The sequence below is a fragment of the Crassostrea angulata genome, chromosome 7 (assembly GCF_025612915.1).
Source record: "Crassostrea angulata isolate pt1a10 chromosome 7, ASM2561291v2, whole genome shotgun sequence".
Taxonomy (NCBI): Eukaryota; Metazoa; Mollusca; class Bivalvia; order Ostreida; family Ostreidae; genus Magallana; species Magallana angulata.
The window spans coordinates 9,512,316-9,536,255 of record NC_069117.1 but is presented as its reverse complement, the minus strand read 5'-3'; the positions used below and the strand labels follow the sequence as shown (position 1 = coordinate 9,536,255).

The 23,940-nt window shown below is 34.8% G+C and overlaps 1 protein-coding gene across 1 annotated transcript; it reads left to right on the top strand.

Moving 5' to 3' along the window:
- Positions 1-408: 408 nt before the first annotated feature.
- On the top strand, positions 409-23,940 carry LOC128156201 (short transient receptor potential channel 7-like). Its single transcript, XM_052818250.1, has 16 exons — positions 409-997; positions 6,003-6,121; positions 11,917-12,087; positions 14,596-15,087; positions 15,245-15,421; positions 15,624-15,788; positions 16,532-16,787; positions 17,235-17,374; positions 17,507-17,606; positions 20,288-20,439; positions 20,650-20,804; positions 21,086-21,281; positions 21,619-21,813; positions 22,758-22,853; positions 23,106-23,172; positions 23,287-23,940. Exons 2-16 carry the CDS (start codon positions 6,035-6,037, stop codon positions 23,679-23,681), a joined length of 2,844 nt encoding a protein of 947 aa, XP_052674210.1. The 5' UTR covers positions 409-997; positions 6,003-6,034; the 3' UTR covers positions 23,682-23,940.

The following is a 23,940-nucleotide window of genomic DNA, read 5'->3' as shown; positions in this document are numbered from 1 at the left end:
TGCCACTTGTTTTCATATTAGGTATAATTTTACACAATAGGTTTGTTCGCTCATCTGTCGGGTTCATTCTTCTAAAACAGATGCTTGCTGATATTATTATTGATAAATTCTAAATTGCCGATATTAACTTATGTATCCTCAAAAATCATACTCGGTAATGGATTTGCGACATATCGTAAGATTATACGACCATGATTTTGTCCTACTAAGTAAACTTAAGGTATCTAATGACTTTTATAATAACATTGCTGGCTAGAATACACCCGTAATCCAGGAGAGATTGTGAGTACGATGCTACATGATCTGTCGATCATTAATTTCTACCTGATTTGTTCGTTATATTGCATCTGTTCGTCAGGTATTGTGTACAAAGTAAATCCAAATATCGAACGTCCATCAACGAGACGATTTGTTTTATCGAGTACTTTATTAGGAATATCCACTGGTAAATTAAGTTGTTGATTAATTTTGCTTCAAATCTAGCCAAGTCATAAAGACCAAGAGGGACGTGATAGAGCGCTCAAAAATCGCCTCTATGTAAGGCGTAGGTCCGCAAATTTTAATTTATTTTCACGGCATGTATAAAAAGAAATTTTATATACAAACCCATGTGGCTAGCAGTGATTACGTGCAGTAGGAATACTGTATGATATTTATCTATAACAGATAATTAAGCAGGATGTTGTGTATTTCATGTATAATGAGGCAATGCTTGCACATGAACTACAGGTAGAATTCAAAGACTGAGAAAGGATTTTCTGCCACCGATTCCAGCGTTAATAATGCCATGGAGACGTTCCAGGGACAAAGACAAGATTTCTTGTGAAGCGCAGGGTTTTTTTTTCTCCATCAAGTGGGCGTTAACTATACCTTTCATGTTCTCTTGTGGACATTGTCTTTCAGAGAGTAAATACAGCAGCTGACTCCAATGGCTTTCTTTCCCGCAGTCTGGTGGAATATAATGACGAAGGAAATAGTTTCAATAGTTTATAGCTAGGTATGTTCTGATTTTACTGATATATATTTTTTACTGATATAAACACTTAATGCCTTGAATTGAAAAACTGAGAATCTCTAATACATCTATTTTCTAGTAAATGTATGCAATTATGAATAAGGAACTAAGAACAATGGGAATAAATATTAACTTGTACCTTTCTTACATTATTTATGTTTTAATTTACTTATCTTGACATTCATACCTACCTATGTAATGCTTTGTTGACATTGTCGAATATGTAAGTTTTTTTACACCTTTTTTTTGTTATGCAAACGTAAGTATGTAATGTTTATGTATTTTATGTAAATTATTTCCAGATTTATTCATTCAATCCCTTATCTTACGTAAGTCTGCAAGTGTTAGCGATGCGTGCTCTACTTTTTATATTCGTTTCGATATTTTTTGTTTATATAAAGCACTTGCATAAAACGAATACCCATATACAAATACATAATTAAGCATGTTACGCAGGTTGCTTGCATTTAAAGAGCATACATGTTGATATACGATCCATGATTAATTCACCGTGGGGTATGATGTAAATAATTCACTTGACTAGACCGGTACTGTATACCCCAATGGTACCAAAGCATTTATAGCTAAAACAACAAAATGATTGATCGTATAACTTACATCTTAGGATCTAAAACCAAATTAATTTTAAAACAAAAAGTAATCTACACCACTAAACCAGACTGTGGCTGTTTCATAAAATCAGTCTTAGCCTAGATAAATGAAAAACATACTCAATGACCTTTTTTCCACGTAGTATAAATCTATTTTTATAAGTAAGCTATTTGTAAAAAAAAAATTGTCACCAGAAAAAATGTGTGAACAAAAAGAACGAAATATATCATTGTTACATTACCCTTAAAGACACTATGTATTAGTTAATCTTGTTTTCTGTTTCTAAAAAAAAAAACTACGGTTCAGTTTTTGTTTTTTCCCAGTGAAAGTGTTATTAAATTTGACAAATATTATTTTAAATTGATATGGTTGAAAATTTTTTGAAGTTACGTATACTTTTATGACCTTGTGTGAAAAGGTATAACCTATTAAACCTGTACTGCAGACTCAGTAAATCGTTTCCTATGGTATGAAAAGGTCTAACCTTTTAAACCAGTACGACAGACTTAGTACATAATTACCTAAGGTATGAAAAGGCCTAACCTATTAAACCTGTACTACAGTACATCATTACCTCTAATTAGACGTTAATTTGCGAAGAGAGACTGAGACATACTTTACAGTACGTGAAGGCATGGAAGATTTCTTGAAATCAATGAGAGAGGGACATGTTTACCAGAAACTCATGACCATCAGTAATGGAGAAACCCCTGTTTTCCGGCGAAGGAAATAATTTGTCATAAATCGTCTTTAGTTTCAGGAAAGCACATAATTATATAAAGAGTCGCGTTTGCCTAATGGTTGATATCGTATTTGTACATAGTTTTCCGATTATCCTTAGTACATGTTAAACACTGCAACATTGAAATTGAGAAAAGCATAACATTAGTTTGATTTCAAGAAGATATCAGTGATATTTTGTCTTTTGCGGGCTGTCAATTCTGAAATGGGTTGCTCATTACCTAAAATACAACTAATGTATTTGAGGTCAGAAAATAATGGCGTAGGCTAGGCTCAAGTAAAACAGATTGAAAGGAAAGAAGAAAAAAAGTTTGACAAAGATTATAAGATAAGGGATTTCAACATACCTCTACGGTATTTGCTTAAATAATAAAACGAAAAGTGTTAAGTACAGTTGTGTCATGGAATGATTTAGATTACGACATGGAGCACCTAACTGTGAAACACAAACATCAACCTTTTATTATAATTTTTTTGCAGTAAATCACGAAAAGAGATCTGCATGGGTGTGGTCTTTTTTAGAATGTATTAATATCCTTCAAACACAGAGCTCTGTATAACGATAACGGGAATGTTCAAATTTTAAGGCTGAAATTTGTTGATTTTTTTTCTTTATTCAAGAATAGTTTATAGTCTAAAGTATCATATTTAAAATATTTTGGTAAATTACATCAGTGGGACAATTTGTTGATCATTCGGTCTCCTTAAGAGAAAATTGATTGCATGTTACTCATCAAATAAAAAAATATTAAAACTCCTTTTGTATTGTATACTAGTATAAAACAAAGGCTTTCAAAAAGGTACTATTATTACGATCAATAAATGGGAGTGAAATAAGTCAGCTATCATTTAGCATTGAAGGTATTCTCGTGACCAAAGAAGAGCGTGTGTAAATTTGATCTGTTACATTTTGCATGATCAGTTTATCGAATGTTGGGCTAAGAATTCCTTATTTTTGTCTAGATGCGTGTCTTGAAATATAACTCTTTTGTTTTCTCAAAAGACATGCAAAAAGGAACTTGTAACCTAATAATAAAAAGACAGTCCAGGTTAAGTAAGTTTTCCTATTGTTTTGGTCGGTTAGTTTTCCACCAGACCTGTCCGAAGTCGCAGTATTAGGTGTTAATTCATATTGAAAGGTTAATCGATTGCAACGAAACTTTTAATCGACATTATTGCATATAAGCAGTGCATGTTGACTACCAGCACCTAGTTTTTTTTAATGTCATTTTATGTGTCAATAGGGTTAAAGAAATACGTAAAATATGTTTTTTTTAAATATAAAGTTATGAAGAAAAAACTTTCTTCACTTTAAGATGAAGGTATTTTTGCATTTATAGTAGAAAAAACAAAAACAATTTTTATCTATTATTTTCCCTTTACGTCGATCGTAATTTAGACTTAAAAACATGAAGTTAAATGAGCGAAAGTGTATTGTAGAAAGTATGAAGAAACATGAAAATTCCAGTACCATTTTAACTATTAAATTATATTAGGTAAGAAAAATGTACGAAATGTACGAATTGCAATGTTAAATTTAAAGTAGTAATTAAAAGTGGACGACACAAGTTTCAAATCAACTAGCTAGTCAACCCGCGTTCCTGTGCAGCCCGTTCTGGAAAGTTCTCTGCATCAAAACTAAAATCGCATCAAACTGTTAATTATTTTAATCTTTTTTGTATTAACCAAAGATATCTGATCTAAGGTATCAGCCCGCGATATATGATGAACTCGCCCTGCACTTTTTGCCATGACGTTAACTATACTTAGTCAACAGGCGTTCTTGTTTATCCCGTTGTGAAAAGGTCTATCCCATTCGCCCACCAGAGGTAGTGCTTTGCAAGCGACATTTTCAAATCTGAACATCTATGTATACTCTAAGTTCACATGAAATATGTTCACTATTTACGTAATAATTCGATATCATTTTTTTTGCAAGTATAATTTTATTTTATTTTGATGTAAAATCCTAATGACTTGCATTGGATCTTCTAAAGCGTGACCATCACCTTACTCTCATTTTTGCTACTATTTGGGGGGGGGGGGGGGGGTGGTCAAAGAGAATGAATGTAGGTTTTTAATTAATTGACAATACTTTTTTTTTACTGACTAAGATAAATTTCAATTATAGTTTACGGACATCATAACACACGTGTTGAAATACCAAAGGTGTTAGCAGTCACTCTAGTGCAGGCATCTTTTTCGTTTGTTGGCAAAATGTCTTAATTCTAAACCTATAAAAGAATAGTCTGGGAATTAAATGCTGACTGAAACAAAATGTCTGACAGGAAGACTAAGTTCCCCAAGTATTAGGTCCATTGGTATTTTTGTCGTAAATACTCGATACTTTGTTCTTAAATCTGCACACACTACTTACACGTTGATTGTATAATGAACAGGTTATAGCATTTTACAGTTTGATCGTACATTTAACAGGTTATAATATTTTACAGTTTGATCCTACAATAAACGGGTTATAGCATTTTACAGCTTGATCGTACATTTAACAGGTTATAACATTTTACAGTTTGATCGTACATTTAACAGATTATAACATTTTACAGTTTTAACTCACAACTTGGTAACGTGGTCAGAGTGTTTAAAACCAGAAAGCGTCATGTCAACAAATCATCTTAGATGTTATAACTTAGACGTGGATCTAACACCTTTCATTGAAAAATTGAACATATCAATGTTTCATTTTTTTTCATAAGCAAGAAGGCTTGGTGGCCGTGGCCATTTTAAGTATATATTAATAACCCCTTGAGAAGAGCTCTCTTAATGTATTAGGATGTAGGAAAATATTCAAACTTTAAAGCTGAAATAATTGAAATTGTTCGCTACTAAACAAAAGTTTATACATAGGGCAATCATCTAAAAATTTATGGTATGATGTAAAAATCTCCTTACCCCCCCCCCCCCCCCCACCCACTTGAACCCTTACTGTTCAATCATTATTACATGTAGTAACCGTGGATACGTCTAAAGATGCCTCTTGCCATCTGTTGACGTTCCAGTACTAGTCAAAGATTCTCGCCGGGATGTAAAACAGCAAAATATCGCCGTGTGAACCGATTTTCCAAATCCCTGTGAAAGTCACCTCGTCCAGGTTTTTAACTCTTTTGTTGTGTCATATATCTGAGTACATATTGACGTACATTTGTGAGTGTCCATACTGTTATCCTCAGCAAGTTCAATGACGCTACAATATTTTCGTCTGTATATTTAATATCTGAAATAGTAGAATGCATATCACGATTTACCTAAACCGTCATCACCATTTGAATACGTTCGGGAAATTGAAGATGAAAGGCTACTATTGTTCTGAAGAAGAATCATATTGCATTTTTACAATTTTAATACACCGAATGCTTTTGAAGAGTAAAAACTAGATTTCTGTTGATCTTTTAAGCAATAACGTAGTCCATTTCTCGCCTTGAACTGAGTTTTTTTTACTAGTATCTGTTTCATACTCAACATCTTTAGTCAAACCTCGCCTTATCTGGCAGAGCATTGATCGCACATTTAATAAGACAAATAGAATGCGCTGGTCCATCATTGGGTGCATGCGTCTTTTAGAATCTCATCAACGATCTGTTTACCTGGACTTTGTTTTTTCGTTTTTGTTTTGAAGGAACCTGTTAAAGTTGGAACTATTGCTGTAGAATGGCTCGAAGACCGATCTCTAAGAGGAAATCCACGCGGTATAAGCTGGGACTCTCAGACGGGAAAAAATGGGATTCCAAGAGCTCGGCAAGTTTTTAGTGAAAAGGGATTTGAATTTATTTAAACTAAGATTTAAATTATGTTATGGAAGTTAGTTTAAAGGGGCATGGTCACGATTTTGGTCAGATTTTATTTTATGTTTTTATTATTTACATTGCTTGAGGAATGTATTTTTAATGATCAAATGAAATTTGGGTGCTAGTCGATGAGTTTTAAGCAAGATACAGGGCTCACAATTCTTCGTCATGTAAACAAGGCTCGTGCCTTGTTTTTGTTTACATAGGTTCAATATATCAGTAAAATCTTTTTCAAGCTGATTTGTCTATCTTCTTATTCATTTTAAGCATAAATAAACAGTTCCTAACGATCAACGCATGCATTTGAAGTCTAAAACTGGAATTTTCACTTCAACATTCAAAATGTAAACAAAAGCTTTGTTTACATAGCCAAAGAATTTTAAGCTCTGTAACTCGCTTATAACTCAACAAATGACACTCAAATTTTTGTTAAATGTTAAAAATGCCTACTGAAGCATTAAACATTAAAATTGAAAAAATAATTTTTTACCAAAATCGTGACCATGCCCCTTTAATTCAAATAGGAATAACTTTAAGAATTATTTTGATTGGTTATAGAAATACATATAAATTGCATTGAATCCTTGCAACTTCTGTAATTAGTAACTTGTTTTTCGGGGTTTTTTTCTAATCTATTGGAGTAAAATTAGAATAGGCGTTTCCAAATGGTTCGATAATACGCCTATCCGTAGAATTCTATCCATATCGTTAGTTGGTTCATGTCTATGCAATTATTGCATAGGCGTCGGAACCGGGGGGGGGGGGGGGCTTTTTTGGCAAAGTTTGCCCTAACCATTAAGCATATAGTATTATAGAGGGTTCAGCCCCCCCCCCCCCCCACACTTTTTCTCGCAGGAAAGATAAGTGTTCCTAAATGTAACTTGAGAGATTGAGTCATAAGCATCCTAATCCTAAACAAAAAAATTTTGGTTGGTAAGTTGTTCTTTGGAAATTTAGGTATACTCCCCCCATCCCCCCCCCCCCCCCCCCCCCCCCACGGAATAGGATTTGCATGAGTTTGGTGGGAATTAGGTTTTTTCTCTCTCAATATTTTTGAGGATTAGTCTAGCCCCCCACTTTCATTTTGCTTCCGACGCCAGTGTATTGTATCGTTTGGTGGTTACCATCTTCGCTAGCCAAGGGTTTTCGGTCCACTTTGCTCCCCATAAACCCTTGGCGGATTTCATTACGAAAACTCAGTGACAAGCTCCGTTTTATGATTGGCTGCAGCTGCGAGTAGCTGATCCAATCGCAGTGCTTGTAAATTTTAACTTTAAAAGAAAACACATGTGTGATCTTTAGTAAAACATTCGGTGCTTTTAACAAGTTGAGACACAAGTTCTCGAGTACAGTGCCTCCCCAACGATGGTCTAACCATATCGCTTTAAAAACCTATATATTTTACTGGGATTGACCATAGTTCTACAAACTTGTCAAGGCTCGCGTGATAGCACGGGAAGTAAACATGGCGAATGTAGAAGTTGCCTATCCCGTTTGTATATACGTTCCTGCTTATGGTTATTGCTTTTAAAGGTTCAGTGAGCTCTGTTTTATTTAATTTCTTTGGTCCGCAATATTCACGACAACGATACCTGATTTTATGGCATGAAAGCTTTCATATAAATCGGCGACTTTTTCACTCCCGGTACAGGTCCTTACAAAACACTATGAATAAAACAATCCGTGCTTTCTCTAGGTTATAACTTAATTCGTATTTAATAGCATCGTTAATTATGTTCCGATATTCGGTAGTCAACATTTTTTCAAGTTGTATTAATGCCGTAGTGTGTATATAACCTGTTGTTTAATTCGATTAAAATGTAAATATGCAAGGGGCGCAACTCAAGTTGCTCGCTAGATAGCGCCACCACATCACCGAGTTTTCGTAATGAAATCCGCCAAGGGTTTATGGGGAGCAAAGTGGACCGAAAACCCTTGGCTAGCGAAGATGGGTGGTTACAGTCTGTGATATTTTATCGTTTAGCTGTTTTTAGTCCCCGGGGTTATATCGTTTGGTGGATCCAGTCTGTGAGATTATATCGTTTGGTGGTTTCAGTCTGTGGGATTATATCGTGGGATAATATCGTTTGAAAGTTCCAGTCTGTGGGGTTATATCGTTAGGTGGTACTATTCTGATATATTGTTTAGTGGTTACAGTCTGTGGGATTATGTCTTTTGGTTGTTTCAGTCTGTGGGATAATATCGTTTTAAAGTGATTTTACTATTGAACGAAACAACAACACAAATCACTTAGGTAAAAACGTATATTAACAACTAAGAACAAAGAAGATAAAAGCTGACAAACCACAAGAACACAAGACAGACAACGTGCAACTGGCCTCGGCCTGGCGAACGGAACGACACTGCAACAAAACCCCGGATCCCGAACCCGATCCCAATTAACATTTTAATTTACCCCCCGAAATACACTACAGTTTGAAAGTTCCAGTCTGTGGGGTTATATCGATTGGTGGTTACAGTCTGTGGGAATATATCGTGGGATTATATCGTTAGGTGGTACCAATCTGCGGAATAATATCGTTTGGTGGTTACAGACTGTGGGTTTATATCGTGGCATTATATCGTTTGGTGGTACCAGTCTGCGGGGAAATATCGTTTTGTGGTACAGTCTGTGGGATTATATCGTGGCATTATATCGTTTGGTGGTACCAGTTTGGAGACTTCAGACGACGCGTGGTCAGATTGTTGATTTTCGACTTTATGCTAGATTTTCTTTCAATAGACATTGAATAAAGAAAAAACCTTGATGTCACATCTGAATTGAAATGTTGGCGCGCAGAGGAAATACTCCAACTAGGTTAATCCCAAACTGTCGTCTCTAGACGCATTACATTTATCGTGAATGGAGGCTTTTTTAACAAACATATTGTTCTCGCTTTTTACAATCAACTTCATTCAAACTCATCGAAGTAATAACATTCCCTCAGCAGCTGCGTTGACCACTGACAACATTAAAGACGGTATTGGATGGATTCCAAGACGCCATTTTTTGTCCTGAATGATTCCCCAAATGCCCAGTTTTGCTCCATTAATATTGTTATCAATTTGCGCAGTTAGCAAGGCATAAGAGATCTACAATCACTTTGTTTATTTCAACTAACTTTGCAAAATAATCATTGGGTTAAGGGATATTAAGCCTTTTTAAATGAAGCGGCAAGACCTCTTCCGAGTTGGATAAATAGGGTGGAAGTAACAGAAAATCGTCAAAATCGCAAGCCGCATTTACGCAGAATGGGACGCAGTATTGAGGTTCCATACGAAAGAAATCTGTCAAGAATTTATCAAAAGAGTTTTCTGCATTTTTACTTCGGTCCTTTCACCGTACTGCCTACAAACCATTCACCTTTGCACTAGACAACGATTGAGCACAATCCATGCACCTCTTTTTAACTTTGCTTTCACCTTATCACCAATAAATATAACAAGCGAAATAAAAAGTTACAAACTACTAGTATATCAATTTGTTTAGTATCAAAAGTTTTGGATGCAACAGTGGCCATATCTTTTTAGCTCACCTGAGCTGAAAGCTCAAGTGAGCTATTCTGATTACATTTTGTCTGTCGTCCGTCTGTCCGTCTGTCCGTCTGTCTGTCTGTCCGTCTGTCCGTAAACTTTTCACATTTTCAACATCTTCTCAAGAACTACTGAGCCAATTTCAACCAAACTTGGCACAACTCATCCTTAGGCAGAGGGGATTCAAAGTTGTGAAAATTAAGGGCCACACTCGTTTTCAAGGGGAGATAATTAGAAATTAATGAAAAATTTCGAGAAATTTTCAAAAATCTTCTTCTCAAGAACCAGAAAGCCAGGAAAGCTGAAACTTGTGTGGAAGCATCCTCAGGTAGTGTAGATTCAAAGTTGTGAAATTCATGACCCCCGGGGGTAGGGTGGGGCCACAATGGGGGGTCAATGTTTTACATAGGAATATATAGAGTAAATCTTTAAAATTCTTCTTCTCAGAAACTAATGAGCCAGGAAAGCTGAAACTTGTGTGGAAGCATTCTCAGGTAGTGTAGATTTAAAGTTGTGAAATTCATGATCCCTGAGGGTAGGGTGGGGCCACAATGGGGGGTCGAAGTTTTACATAGGAATATATAGAGTAAATCTTTAAAAATCTTCTTCTCAAAAACTAATCAGCCAGGAAAGCTGAAACTTGTGTGAGGTATCCTCAGGTAGTGTAGATTCAAAGTTGTGAAAATCATGACCTCCGGGGGTAGGGTGGGGCCACAATGGGGTGGTTGAAGTTTTACATAGGAATATATAGAGTAAATCTTTAAAATTCTTCTTCTCAGAAACTAATCAGCCAGGAAAGCTGAAACTTGTGTGGAAGCATCCTCATGTAGGGTAGATTCAAAGTTGTGAAAATCATGACCCCCAGGGGTAGGGTGGGGCCACAATGGGGGGGGGTCAAAGTTTTACAAAGGAATATATAGAGTAAATCTTTAAAATTCTTCTTCTCAGAAACTAATCAGCCAGGAAAGCTGAAACTTGTGTGGAAGTATCCTCAGGTAGTGTAGATTCAAAGTTGTGAAAAACATGACCCCCGGGGGAAGGGTGGGGCCACAATGGGGTGGTTTAAGTTTTAAATAGGAATATATAGAGTAAATCTTTAAAAATCTTCTTTTCAGAAACTAATCAGCCAGGAAAGCTGAAACTTGTGTGGAAGCATCCTCAGGTAGTGTAGATTCAAAGTTGTGAAAATCATGACCCGAAGGGGTAGGGTTGGGCCACAATGGGGGGTCGAAGTTTTACAAAGGAATTTATATATATAGAGTAAATCTTTAAAGTCTTCTTCTCAGAAACTAATGAGCCAGGAAAACTGAAACTTATGTGGAAGCATCCTCAGGTAATGCAGATTCAAAGTTGTGAAAATCATGATCCCTGGGGGTAGGGTGGGGCCACAATGGGGGGTCAAAGTTTTATATAGGAATATTTAGAGTAAATCTTTAAAATTCTTCTTCTCAGAAACTAATCAGCTAGGAAAGCTGAAACTTGTGTGGAAGCATCTTCAGGTAGTGTAGATTCAAAGTTGTGAAAATCATGACCCCCAGGGGTAGGGTGGGACCACAATTGGGGGGGGGGGGGGGGTTGAAGTTTGACATAGGAATATATAGAGTAAATCTTTGAAAATCTTCTTCTCAGAAACTAATCAGCCAGGGAAGCTGAAACTCGTGTGGAAGCATCCTCAGGCAGTGTAAATTCAAAGTTGTGAAAATCATGATCCCTGGGGGTAGGGTGGGGCACAATGGGGGGTCGAAGTTTTACATAGGAATATATAGCGTAAATATTTAAAAATCTTCTTTTCAGACACTTATCAGCCAGGAAAGCTGAAACTTGTGTGGAAGTATCCTCAGGTAGTGTAGATTCAAAGTTGTGAAAACATGATCCCTGAGGGTAGGGTGAGCCCACATTGGGGGTGGGGGGGGGGTGTTAAAGTTTTACATAGGGATATATAGAGTAAATACTCAACATGTGATATGACTATAAAATCATCCTGTTAGAAAAGGGACTAATGAATATAAGCATAAGAATATCCAGGGGGAAAAATGGATTTTATTTATACAGGATCTACATGTATTATTGGACATTGTCCAGATTGTTTGTATTATGACTCCATTAAGATGATTTTATCATACCTATTGTTCCTCAGGTGAGCGATGTGGCCCATGGGCCTCTTGTTTTCAATTTTTATTCAAATTGAAATTACAATTAATATTATTTCAGTTGTCGGAGCTTGAAGAAATATTTATAGAAGCTGCCGAGTTTGGAGATTTCCCTACCATCAAGTCCATCTTGAAAGAACAGGGGAGGGAACAGCAAACGTTTTCTGTGGACTACACCGACATAGTCGGCCGTACACCGCTACAGCTGGCTGTTGCCAATGAACACCTGGAGGTTGGTACATTGTAACTAATGAAGTCTAGTAATTTGCAACATATCAAATTATTTAAATATTGTCCTTAGATGGAATTGGTGCGACAAATGTGGACTTTTTTTTCAAGTTGAATTTCAACAAAAAAAGGCATCGCGAATACCATTGAGACAGGGGGTGTGGCTATTGGTTTAGAACATTTTTGGGGTATACTTGCAGTAATTAGAAATTCTCTATGTGATAGAGAGACCCTTCATTTGTCTTTTGCGTGGCTTTTTATGCTCAAGCAATGGATACCATCACATAAAACAACTGTTTTAAAGAGACCTTGGCAAGATGTTGAAAGAAATAAACAAACATCATTTGAATATACTTATTTAGAAACGTCACTGATGTTTAAATATCTGATAATTATTAATTTTCACGTGATGTATCTATACACACCAATTAATTTAAACCAAAACCCAAACTATGACACTCTAAGTAACTTGAATTTATCCCAATATATAGGTATGATTAGTTACAAGCAGATGCTAATAAAATTTTAAGGTTCGTGTGTTTTGACTTTTGAAGTCAGCGCGTCAGTCTTTTTTGTGCAACTCCTCTTAAACTGCTGCGTGGAAATTCGAGAAACTTTGTAGGTATTTAGGATTTGGGACACAATGTGTAGATATATTATATGGGAAATCCGATTCCATTATTTTCTGGAAATTTCGTCACTTTTGAACTTTGATTTTTGGTTCTCTGTTTTGGTTCTAGGTTCTATGTTCCTCTTAAACCGCTGCATGGAAATAAGTGACACTTTATATGGATTTAGGACGCTGTGTTGACTTGCATAATACCTCGAAATTCCAACTCCATTATTTTGCTGGGATATTTTGGTCCTTTTAAACTTAGAGTTTTGGTCCTATGTTGAATAGAGTAAATAAATAGTTTGTACGCGCAATTTTTTAATTTCGGCACATTTGGACTTTTGAATTTTTGGTTGTTATTTTAAAGACAATGGAATATATTTGCAGTAAGTTTAGCTGGTGTTTTTTTTTTTGCGAGTTGTGCTTTTTATCAAATTATTTTGTGTGTTTATTGCATACCTAGCCATTCATTAGGTGTATCATTGTCAAATAATGGGGAAGCATGGGGTCTGTGAGCTTGCACACTTATGGATTCAGAGAAAATCAAAGCCACTGACAGGAACGAATAAGCAAGGAGATTCAAAAGCAAGATTTCAAATTTCAGGTTGATAAACATCAGGTCTAATGACCTCATTTATCATAAATAAATGGTTTTTCTGAAGGCAACTTAATTGCCATCAAAGATTTTATATGAAAACATATATACATCTCACTGAATGGATAAAATCGACGAAATGCCGTGTAAGTGAGCATTATCTGGTTTAACAACACGCAGAAGGAAAGCGAGTGTTATTATCACGCATCTGATATATACTGTTGAAGCTGACAACATTTGATACATGTACCTTTTCAGGCAAATCTCTTGATGTTTTAACACAAGACATAATTCTATTGTTTAATAGGTTATAACCTAACTTAAACACATCTGAAAAGACTTTCAGAATAGCTCAGTACTAGATTTTGCACGTAGGTTAAAATTTCTTGAAAGAAATGAAGAGAAAAAATGGAATATAAGATAAATTTGATCTATAGCGTTGATAACTGTTTAACATTAGTATGTTGAAATAAGTAGCAATCGGATACGAAACAGTAGAAGACAAACAAACGGCACCAAAATCAATAATTAACTTCCTATCAGACGATATTTGTCAATGATTTCATGAATTCTGTTTGGTTTTCATGCAGTTGTAAATTAAAACAATCTAAAGGGAAATTCAATAAATGAAAAAAGAAATAATTTATGGTTTGTGTGTGGAATAAAGTTGATGGTTTGCTGGACCTGTTTAATATGTATTAACTTGATAGATGCCATGCGTTTTAAGACGTATTATATTGATCATGTCTCATTTTTCCTATCATGACTATACATATGTACTCGTCATGATACCATTTATAAGTGACTTCCTTATTCAGAGGATATATGTGCGTAGGATAGATAAATCCAATGACTTCCGATATTAATGTAAGTCTGAGATGAAATGGATATCATTTTCTTACAGAATTTTTATTACAAATTTGTCATTTTTAATATCAATTACATTACTGCATATCAGATTTTGCTTTCCAATCTTTTTCTTTATTATTATTAATTTTTGGGTTTTTTTTTTTTTTGGTTTTAGGTTAAATATTGACAGTTTAGGAGAAAGAAATCTGAATTTAAAAAAGCGAAAAGTGAATGTACTATTGAATCTAATATTAAATTTTACAGGACATTCATTTTTGCGCGAGAATTTTTACTAGTTCGCGGTTATTCTTGTTATTCTTAATAAAGAAAATTTGCAAATCCCGACTTCGGCCAAGAGATAAAAAAAATATACCTAATTTTTGCAAATTTGCAACACGTGAACAAAAAGTGACATTCGGTATGATAATACTATAGATCTTTTGCAATTATTTCAGGTTGTAGAACTGCTACTTAGGCATTCAAATATATCAAACATACACGAAGCCCTGCTGCATGCCATCAGCAAAGGCCATGAGCACATTGCAGAATGTATCTTAAAGCATCCAAGGTATATAGAAATAAAGCCCAAAAACAAGAGAATTGGAGAGACCGACCACTTCTTCAACCAGACAAAAGAAGATTCACCATTCTCTTCTGACATAACCCCGCTCATACTGGCAGCAGAAAGAAATCAGATTGAGATTGTACAGTTACTTCTTCTTCGAGGAGAGAAAATTAACAAACCTCATCATTATTATTGTAACTGTCAAGAATGCAGCAACAAGCTGGAGTTTGATGAGCTTCGCTTAGCTAAAACCCGCTTAAACGCTTACAAAGGCTTAGCAAGCTGTACATACATTTCGCTAACAAGCGAAGACCCGGTATTGACGGCATTTGACCTGGCCAGAGAACTTCGCTATGTTTCAACTATTGAAAAAAGCTTTAAGGTGTGTATGTCGAAGTATTCGTTAGTCATGTGAACAACTAGTAAAGCACGACAGAATTGAAATAAAGTCTGCATTTTGGCATGTACGATTTGGCTTAAATTAGTTTGCTGTTCTTTAATACAAATATTAATTATATTCTTGCATTTGGTGTGTCCAGACAGAGTATCTCGCATTGGCTGACCAGCTAAGTGATTACGTGGTCAAACTGTTGGACAAGGTCAGAGGTCACGATGAGCTGGAGAAACTCATTAACAAGAAGCGCCGAGATCCGCGGGATGAGTCTTATGATCTGTTGGCTAGATTACAAATGGCCATACAATGTAACGAGAAAAAGGTGAGCAGACTTTTCTCTGAATCTTTAAGAATTGCACAAGAACTCGCTCAACAGTCTTGAAAACTCGACGAGAATTCTTGCATTTGTCAAGATACCATTTAAAAACATTCCTTACAGTTTTTTTAATTTTTAAAGTGGGTCTGATGACGTGATGAAATGGGGAAAAAATTTTTTTAATTTTTTTTGCCAAATTATTTTTTAGTTTGTGGCTCATCCGAGCTGCCAGCAGAAGCTGGTTAGCATTTGGTACGACGACTTCCGTCTGATAGAGAGATCCCATTGGGTAGTTAGGATCTTCATTGTGATGGGTGTGTCCCTGTTGTTCCCATTTATGTCGCTGTTTTATTGGTTGGCTCCAAGTACAAAGGTATGTTATCCATACGACAATTATAATAATGTAAAGCAGAATTAATAACAGTTGTACATGTTGAGTTTTGCTTGTTACCAGGCTTTCCATTTATTTGCATCGTTCTGCTTATTTTTGAAAAAGTATTCAGTTCGGTTCATTGGTACTGATTATATTTAGTAGTTTTTTGTCAAGTTAAATATTGTTTTCAGATCATATTTGTGTTATTCTGCGAGTATTTGATGACGGTCAATTTTGTAGATTTAAACATTACAGAAAAGCGTGATATAATGACGTCTGTGAGAGCATACCTTATTTTAGTATTTTTCCAGAGAAATTTGAATCTAGATTTTAGTTTTGTTATTGTTGTTTGTTTTTTAGTTAGAAAATCTTGTAAAAACAATAAATCGCTCGTAAATTATATCACTGGAATATGATCTTGTATTTCAACCGATGAAATAAATATTAGTTTAAGCTTCATACATTTTCTGCAATAACTATGGAGAAGAAGTGCAAAATCCGGCGGTACGTTGTAGATCATTTTAGGTCCGTTTACCTTCTTTCAAAGAGGACGCACAAAGGGAAGATTGCATTAAAAACTCAATCAATTATACTATATAAACATGACGATATACAAATCGAATTTCACAATAATTGTACTACGATCCATACTACATACTTCTTGACAATCTGCGTTGTACATGTCATATATGTATTACTGTTTAAAGACGTGAAAGCTTTAATTTTGATATCTTCTCTGACAGGCTGGGAAGTGGATAGAGACCCCCTGTATCCGTTTTATCGGTCATACAATCTCTTTCCTCATGTTTCTAACGCTTATACTGATATCTACCCTGGCGGAAGGAGTGACGGACACGAATAAGCTCTCCTTTTTTCTTACAATACACGAGAAGTATTCCTGGTACAGAAATCAAAGCTCCCAGCCATTACCAAGCGATTTTGCCATTCGAGTTTACAGTCCAGATATAATAACTTTTCTCTTGTCTCTTTGGATTTTCGGTAAATACAAGAATTTACAAACTTTTTCCGTTTATTTGAAAAATATTAAGAGATTTATGCTCATATACATGTTCATAAAAAGAATGTATAAGTCGTACAGATGTTGAATGTTCCATTCCGCTCTCTATATAATCTCAGCGAGATTCGTCGAGACTGAAAATTTTTGACGGACGTCTCTTTCGAAAAAAAGTCCGTCAAAAATATTTGGTCTCGACGAATCTCGCTGAGATTATATAGAGAGCGGAATGGATCGTTAACCCTTGAAGTCACTGTAATGGTTCCAAAAATTTAAAACCGATATTAAGCTATCAAGACACAGCGAGTCTAGAGAGTTGTATGATAATTCTTGAAAAGATGAAAAGATTCAATATAATATGAAACGCTACAGTTCAACATAATTACAAACAGAATGGTGACAGATTTATTGGTGTATTTGAGTCTTTGTAGGAATGCTGTTACAAGAAACGAAGCAGGTGTACAGTGAGGGAATCGCCAACTATTTCGACTCTCTGTATAACTACATGGACGTGTCTCTCCTGACGCTGTATATCACTTCTTTCACTCTGAAGTATATCAGCATCATGAAGGTAAACAAAAATCCTTCACAGTTCTCCTTTCCATGTTGACTATTGCGCATTTTCAAATAAAAACTATTTAAAGTATAGTACTCGATAACATTAGAAAGTGAGTAGTAAAATATGTTGGGATTTGAAATTCAGACTAGAACGGCTCTGACGTATTTTGAGAGTTTTTCTTCTTGGAGAGAGCTGCTATATGGTAGCCATGAAGCGGGGAAGCAACTTTACTGGGTAATTGCAGGTAAATACTTCCTTTTGTTAAAAAATTCAGTATGTCGCGCTTATAATTGAATCTTTAGAGAAAGAAATATCAGTGGATACGACATATGACAAACGACGCACCTGCTGATTAAATTATATATAGAGAAAACTAATGAAAAGTGGCCTAGTATACAAGTGTCTAATTTATAATCAGTTGGTGCCATTGTTGAATGTGATTCTCCAAATGGTCGTAAAAGGATCCAGTACATTCAATATGATGGTTTGTGATGCTGTATTTTTAGTGTATTTTTCCCTTATCTAAATCAAACATTTCCAGAAGTCCTTTAATTTGTGCTGTTTGCTGTTAATGGTATCTCTCACCAATCGAAGCTTCTTTTCTTCGAAGGAATATTGTAAATTTATGCAATTTATAATGAATTGGCTCTTCCATTTTTGTTTGTTTAACTGATGAGAGCCACTTATGGGTTTATATTGCAGCTACTTGTGAGGCTTTGTAATGAAGTAATGTACCTTAATATTTTGCTTACTTGATTGAAAGAACGAATCAACGAACTGAAAAACGTGATAATGTTCCATATTCCGTTGAAATTTGCTCGTACACTTTCCCTAATTAGGAACATACAGCCCATGCAATCAATAAAAGATTATTATTATTATCATTATAATGAAGTTATTGGGAAAATGTCAGTTTTTATCGTAGTCTCGAGATTAATAACGTTTTATTAATCCGATTTTTGCTCTACTGTGTATTATTTGGCCTTAGTTGACAAGTTCATGGTTGTAAAAAATATGAGCCATTATGAAATATGCTTTCAGAGCGGTACTTTGCATTAAATAACCTTTTATTAGTTTGATAATAAAATGGAAGATAGGGAAAAGCGAACAAATCTGAAGCTTTTGTAGATAAGATATAGAGGCATGAGCTCTAAAACTTGTTTTAATGCTACAATAGTTAACATATTCAAATCGATTCGGTATTGTAAGGAGGTTATGAATTTAAAAAGGGGTTGTCCTACTTTTTCTTCCAACTGTTTTTAGGCTTGGTATATTATTTCATTATACGACAACAATACGACGAAATTATACACGATAAAATTGTACATGTAATTTAACGAGCCCGAGCATAGTTAGAATGCGAATGCCTTCGCGCGTTTTTTTTTCATGCAGCCTTAGGTGCAAAGTTACAACTTTTTTTGTATTGTGGTTTTTTAGGGGATTTTTTTAATTTTGTTTTTTTTTTGTATTTTTAAATTTTTACAAAATTAACATTATATGTAACGTTTATGAGCTGAGAAACTGGAATTGTATGATCTTGATAGGGTAAGATGCTACAATGGCGCTTAGGCCATTGCAAGTTTTTTCTTTGTTTAGCGTCCACCCAAAACTCAAAAACCTATCTTTCTATCAGGAAAAAAACCCCACAAACCTTAGAAAAAACACACAACTTTAAAAGTTCAACAAAATAAAATTTATTATACATATTTTGAAGTATTTTCTTCATTTTGTAACAAAAATAACAAATAATGTGATAAAAAAGAATCAATATCTTTGGCACAAAACTTCATATAAGAAAAAAAAAACAAATAAATTCCCTGTATTATAGTAGAACTGACATTTTGCATTTTGAATGTTGTTTATAAATATTTATATTATAAAGATTTCCGATCCCGATTTAAAAATGCGATCCCGAGCCCGATATACAAAAAAAAACGATCGAATTTTATGAACAACCATTGTGGGTTTTTTTTTTATTTTTACATCTGAAAACCAATCCGTCCGCGGACGCTAAACATAGAAAACACTTAGAATGGCTTTCCTCATGCGTCATCGTTTCCCGGTAACTTAAACTGAATTTTAAATTTCATGTCCCCTGGAGTATGGGTTTTGACTCTAGGACAGGGCCAAAATGGATGTGTAGGTGTTAATGCATATAATGTTTAAAAATTATCTTCTTTACCCCCACACACCTGAAAGGAAAACTGAATTCATGATTTTGTAGACCAGATCTTTTTTGCCAAAATTATAGGTTTCATGGTTCTTTTTGAAAGATTTCAGGCAGGGAGGTAGTCGTCATTACAAATTTATAATTTTTCTACTCCAGAATGAAACCTAATTAAATGCATATATGAGACTCCTCGACATGTTTGTGTATGGGTTATACTAGTATGCTACTCAGGTGACCGTAAGGGCAGCCTCTTGTTTACTTTTTGCAATAGCGGATAGAAAAAGAAATCCCTTGGGAAAGACAGAAAATTTTGGGAAAATGTGGAAACTTTTTCAACAAATTCCCATAGGGTGCCATAATAAAAATTAACTTTCGAAATGACCCCTAGGGAATCCATGTGGTAAATAAATTATTTTTTATCTTAAAATAATTAATAAAGAAGTAAAACTGGATGCAAGAAAATTCATCAAAATATTTTAGGTAGAAATAATTAGACCAAGCCTCGTTTAAAGAAGTGAGGGACTTTTGTTCCTGATTCAGTAATTAAAATCATTTTAGGAAGACAAAATGACATTTTACTGAATTAGAAAAAAAACCCCACTTAGTGGTGTGGAAAATTAAGTTGATTTTTATTTGCTAGAAGTGTTTGGTTATTATTATGAAATCACACGTGCATTAAGGAGATTGTGGTCATACATGTAGTTAAAAGGTTATACTTTGCTATGAAAAAAAATTACCTTTGATTTGAATTTTAGATCGCTTCTACTGGGACTCAGTCGACCCGCACAACGTAGCAGACGGAATGTTCGCCATAGCAAACGTCATCAGTTTTTGTCGTGTGACGCACGTGTTACATGCGTATGAGCTTTTTGGGCCGATGCAGATATCTTTGACACGGATGATCGGTGTAAGGCTTTATCGCATCCTGTAAATTATCTTATCAGTTTAGCTAATGCCCTGCCTATGAAATGGTATATTGATAGATGATATTATAATGTATTCATGAGTTACGTATGCTAGAAATGAGACCAAGTCGAAAAAATCATAATTGAATAAATAAAATAATGATTCTTTTGCTTACAACGTTTAGTAAAGTATTAGTGTTTCGTTGTTAAAGGATATCCTGAAGTTTGCCGTCATCTTTCTGGTTGTGTTTGTGGCATTCCTGGTTGGTTTACACAACCTCTACTGGTACTATCCTAAAGAAACCAGACGATTTATTGAATTCACCCCGAACAATGTAACTACGTCAGCAGAAAAAGCTTTTGGATTGTAAGTATTACGGTTTAACCGAAGTTTTCCCCCACATCCTTAACATTGTTCTTTTGTTTTACTGTTAGATGGAAGACATCATCATAAAGCTTTTTTCGTACAAATGGCATTCAAACTGAAATTAATAATTAAAAATAAAATTTCTACTCTAAATCAAGCTAACTTACATTCTAGGAACTACAATTTGATCTTAAAAGAAAATTCAAAAATGTTAGACATGCAAATATTTAGAAAGAAATGAATGACTTCCACCATACACACGAGGCCATGTCTATTTACAGTCCGACCACGTTTCACACGGTATTCTGGTCGTTGTTTTCTATGGGTGAAGCCACCGCCGTGGAACTCGGCGAGTTCAATCACTATTTCACACAGAACGTAGGGTACTGGATCTTTGGTGCTTACAACATAGCCACAGTGATTGTGTTGCTGAACATGTTGATTGCCATGATGTCTAGGTCCTTCGAGAAAATACAGGTAACGTAGACTCTATCTCCAGGAATGCAAAAAAAGAAATTTCATTTTTTACAATTAATGTTAATAAAAAATTTGCTTCAAATAGAATTATAAAAGTAAAATATGTTTTGAGATCAATCAGCATATTTTTTAATCGATAATTGCCTGTCCGTAACGAAGCTTCTTTCAAGAAAAATGTTAGACTATTCTTATTTCACTTTTTAATGTAATACATGTACAAATGTATTTGATAGGGTTTTGTAACGTTGGAAACGATTTCGTTCTCTTACTTGGTCAATTTTTCTTGATTATATGAAGTCTATATCAAGCCTATAAGTCTAATGTTTTTGTGTTACAGGAAGAAGCCGATACTGAGTGGAAGTTTGCAAGAAGCAAGATTTATATGGAATTCATAAAAAACAATGGCGAACTGCCCGTTCCTTTCAACATCTTTCCGACGCCCAGGTCCATTTGTAGATTGTTCGCCTCCTGCTGTTGTAAAAACGAAGAAAGTGCAACAACGCAGGATTTTGATGACGTAGAGGATGCAAGGGTTTGTTGGCGTAGCATACATTTATCGGATCATTAGTTTTGTCTTTATTACGTTTTCCGTATGCTATCTAATATGAAAGTCGGTCTCTTCATTGGTCTCTCCACCAGCCTAGCATAATTTCTTGTGATTATAACTGGTATTCTTTGTTTTGAAGCAGTAGCTCCCAAAAATGACTTATATATGATTTCCCCCCGTATATAAAAATATTTTTCCAAATTCACTGCTCTCACGACAGCTAGTAGTAAATTATATTTAAATTGGGAATTTTTTAGCTTTGGGAAATTTGTTGCTTTTTTTCATTAGTAATGTGTCTGTTATTCGGTTCAAATGGCCTTGGAGTTGGACTTTGAAATTAGGAAGTCAATCAGAAATTGATATTTCATCCTTTGATAAACCGTGCTACACTCAACAAATCTAAATATAAGTAAACGTAGTTATACCATCTTCTGCATCAAGTTGCATTGATGTGGAATTCGGTTTACCTGCAATTACAATTATTCGGTTGAAAAACAAAACAACTGAATATATTAGAAGAAAACGTTTGAATACAATGACATAAGAGAGTTTCTAACTTTGATAAATTACATAATTAATAGATAATTAATTAGTAGATACGATAAAAAAGTTAAATTAATATTATCACAGAATTCAACTAATTTTACAGTGCCACAATGTTTTATGAGATATGAGATTGTTATTTAAATAAAAAGACAATTAATTATGTGAATTCTGACAGTATATTAACGGGTTATGAACGTTAATATATGAAAATAAACCCCTAGGATTATAAGCGACATGACTGTATTGTGAAAATGTATACATTTTATGTTTGATACAAAGTTCAACGGTTAACGTATCTTATTCATTATGATAGAATGAAATTCATGTATGTACATGCGTAATACACCAAACGAAAAATTGATTTAGTTTCTGTTTCCCGATAGCCTCCTGGGAAACAACTTGAGCAGAAGTTAACAAATGGCTACATGCGTAATGATTCCAGTCGAGGGCTTCAAGAAGGTGGAAAACTAACCTATAAGGTAGAAGGCTTAGCTCTTCTTAAAAAAGCATCATATAGTGGGAATATGAAAAAAAATGATTTTCTGATGCAATTTCTGCATCATTTATGTATAGATATGTTTTCATTAATATATTAAAGAGAATTAAGAGATTGCGACACAGACCTAAAGCTATGTGAAAAATGCCTCCTTTAGATAAAATGTCGCATTCACATGTCATTTCCAAATTTTTTTTTTATCACTATGTAACAAAAACCCTCTTCTCAAATGCAGAAAGTGATGAAGAGGATCGTGAAGCGGTTTGTTTTCGACATGGAAAGGGATGTAGAAAACAGAGACGGTAAGTGATTCCATTCTATTCAAAATCCTCCCGTTCTCTGATCGTGTTAACAATTTTCAATAAAAATAGTATGTTTAAAAGAATTCTGATTTTCATGTGTTCTCACCATTCCAGGTGAACTTGATGAATTGAAACAAGACATATCAAGTTTCCGCTACGAAATTCTAAACCAACTGCAACAAAAGAAAAGACACATCAAATTTGTTGAGATAAAAGTGCAAAAACTAGAGACAAAATTGGATTTCCTTATTCAACAACAAAGGAAGGTTCTTCAAAAAATGAACCCAGATGTATTGGAGGACCTTCCGGAAGAACCGGAACCGATCACCCCGAGCAGACGATCCAAACTGTTCGACAGTTCCTATTGGTCGATTGATAGCGCATCGTCTGCAGACGAGCATTACGCCGGGAATGATTTAATTGAAAACGAGAATGAAAGCACAGCTGGAGATATAGCAGAAGATATTAGTAAAAGTTATGAAAATTCAATAAATCAAAACGGGAAATAGAACGTTGTGCATATTTGAATGACATGATTTAGTTGTTTGAAAAAAGATGTGGATTTTTTTTTCCTTCAGAAGGAACTATGTACGTCTTTATTTGTGTAGATTGATGTATGTTTCCCTCCCATATGTGATAACCCATAACATCAGCTAGTACGTGAGTTTTGTGTTGTTGGTTTTGTATATTATTACAGGTTTATTCATTTTTGACGCTGGTAAGATACAATTTGCAGGTAACTACACCCCTCCCCACCTCACCCCCTCC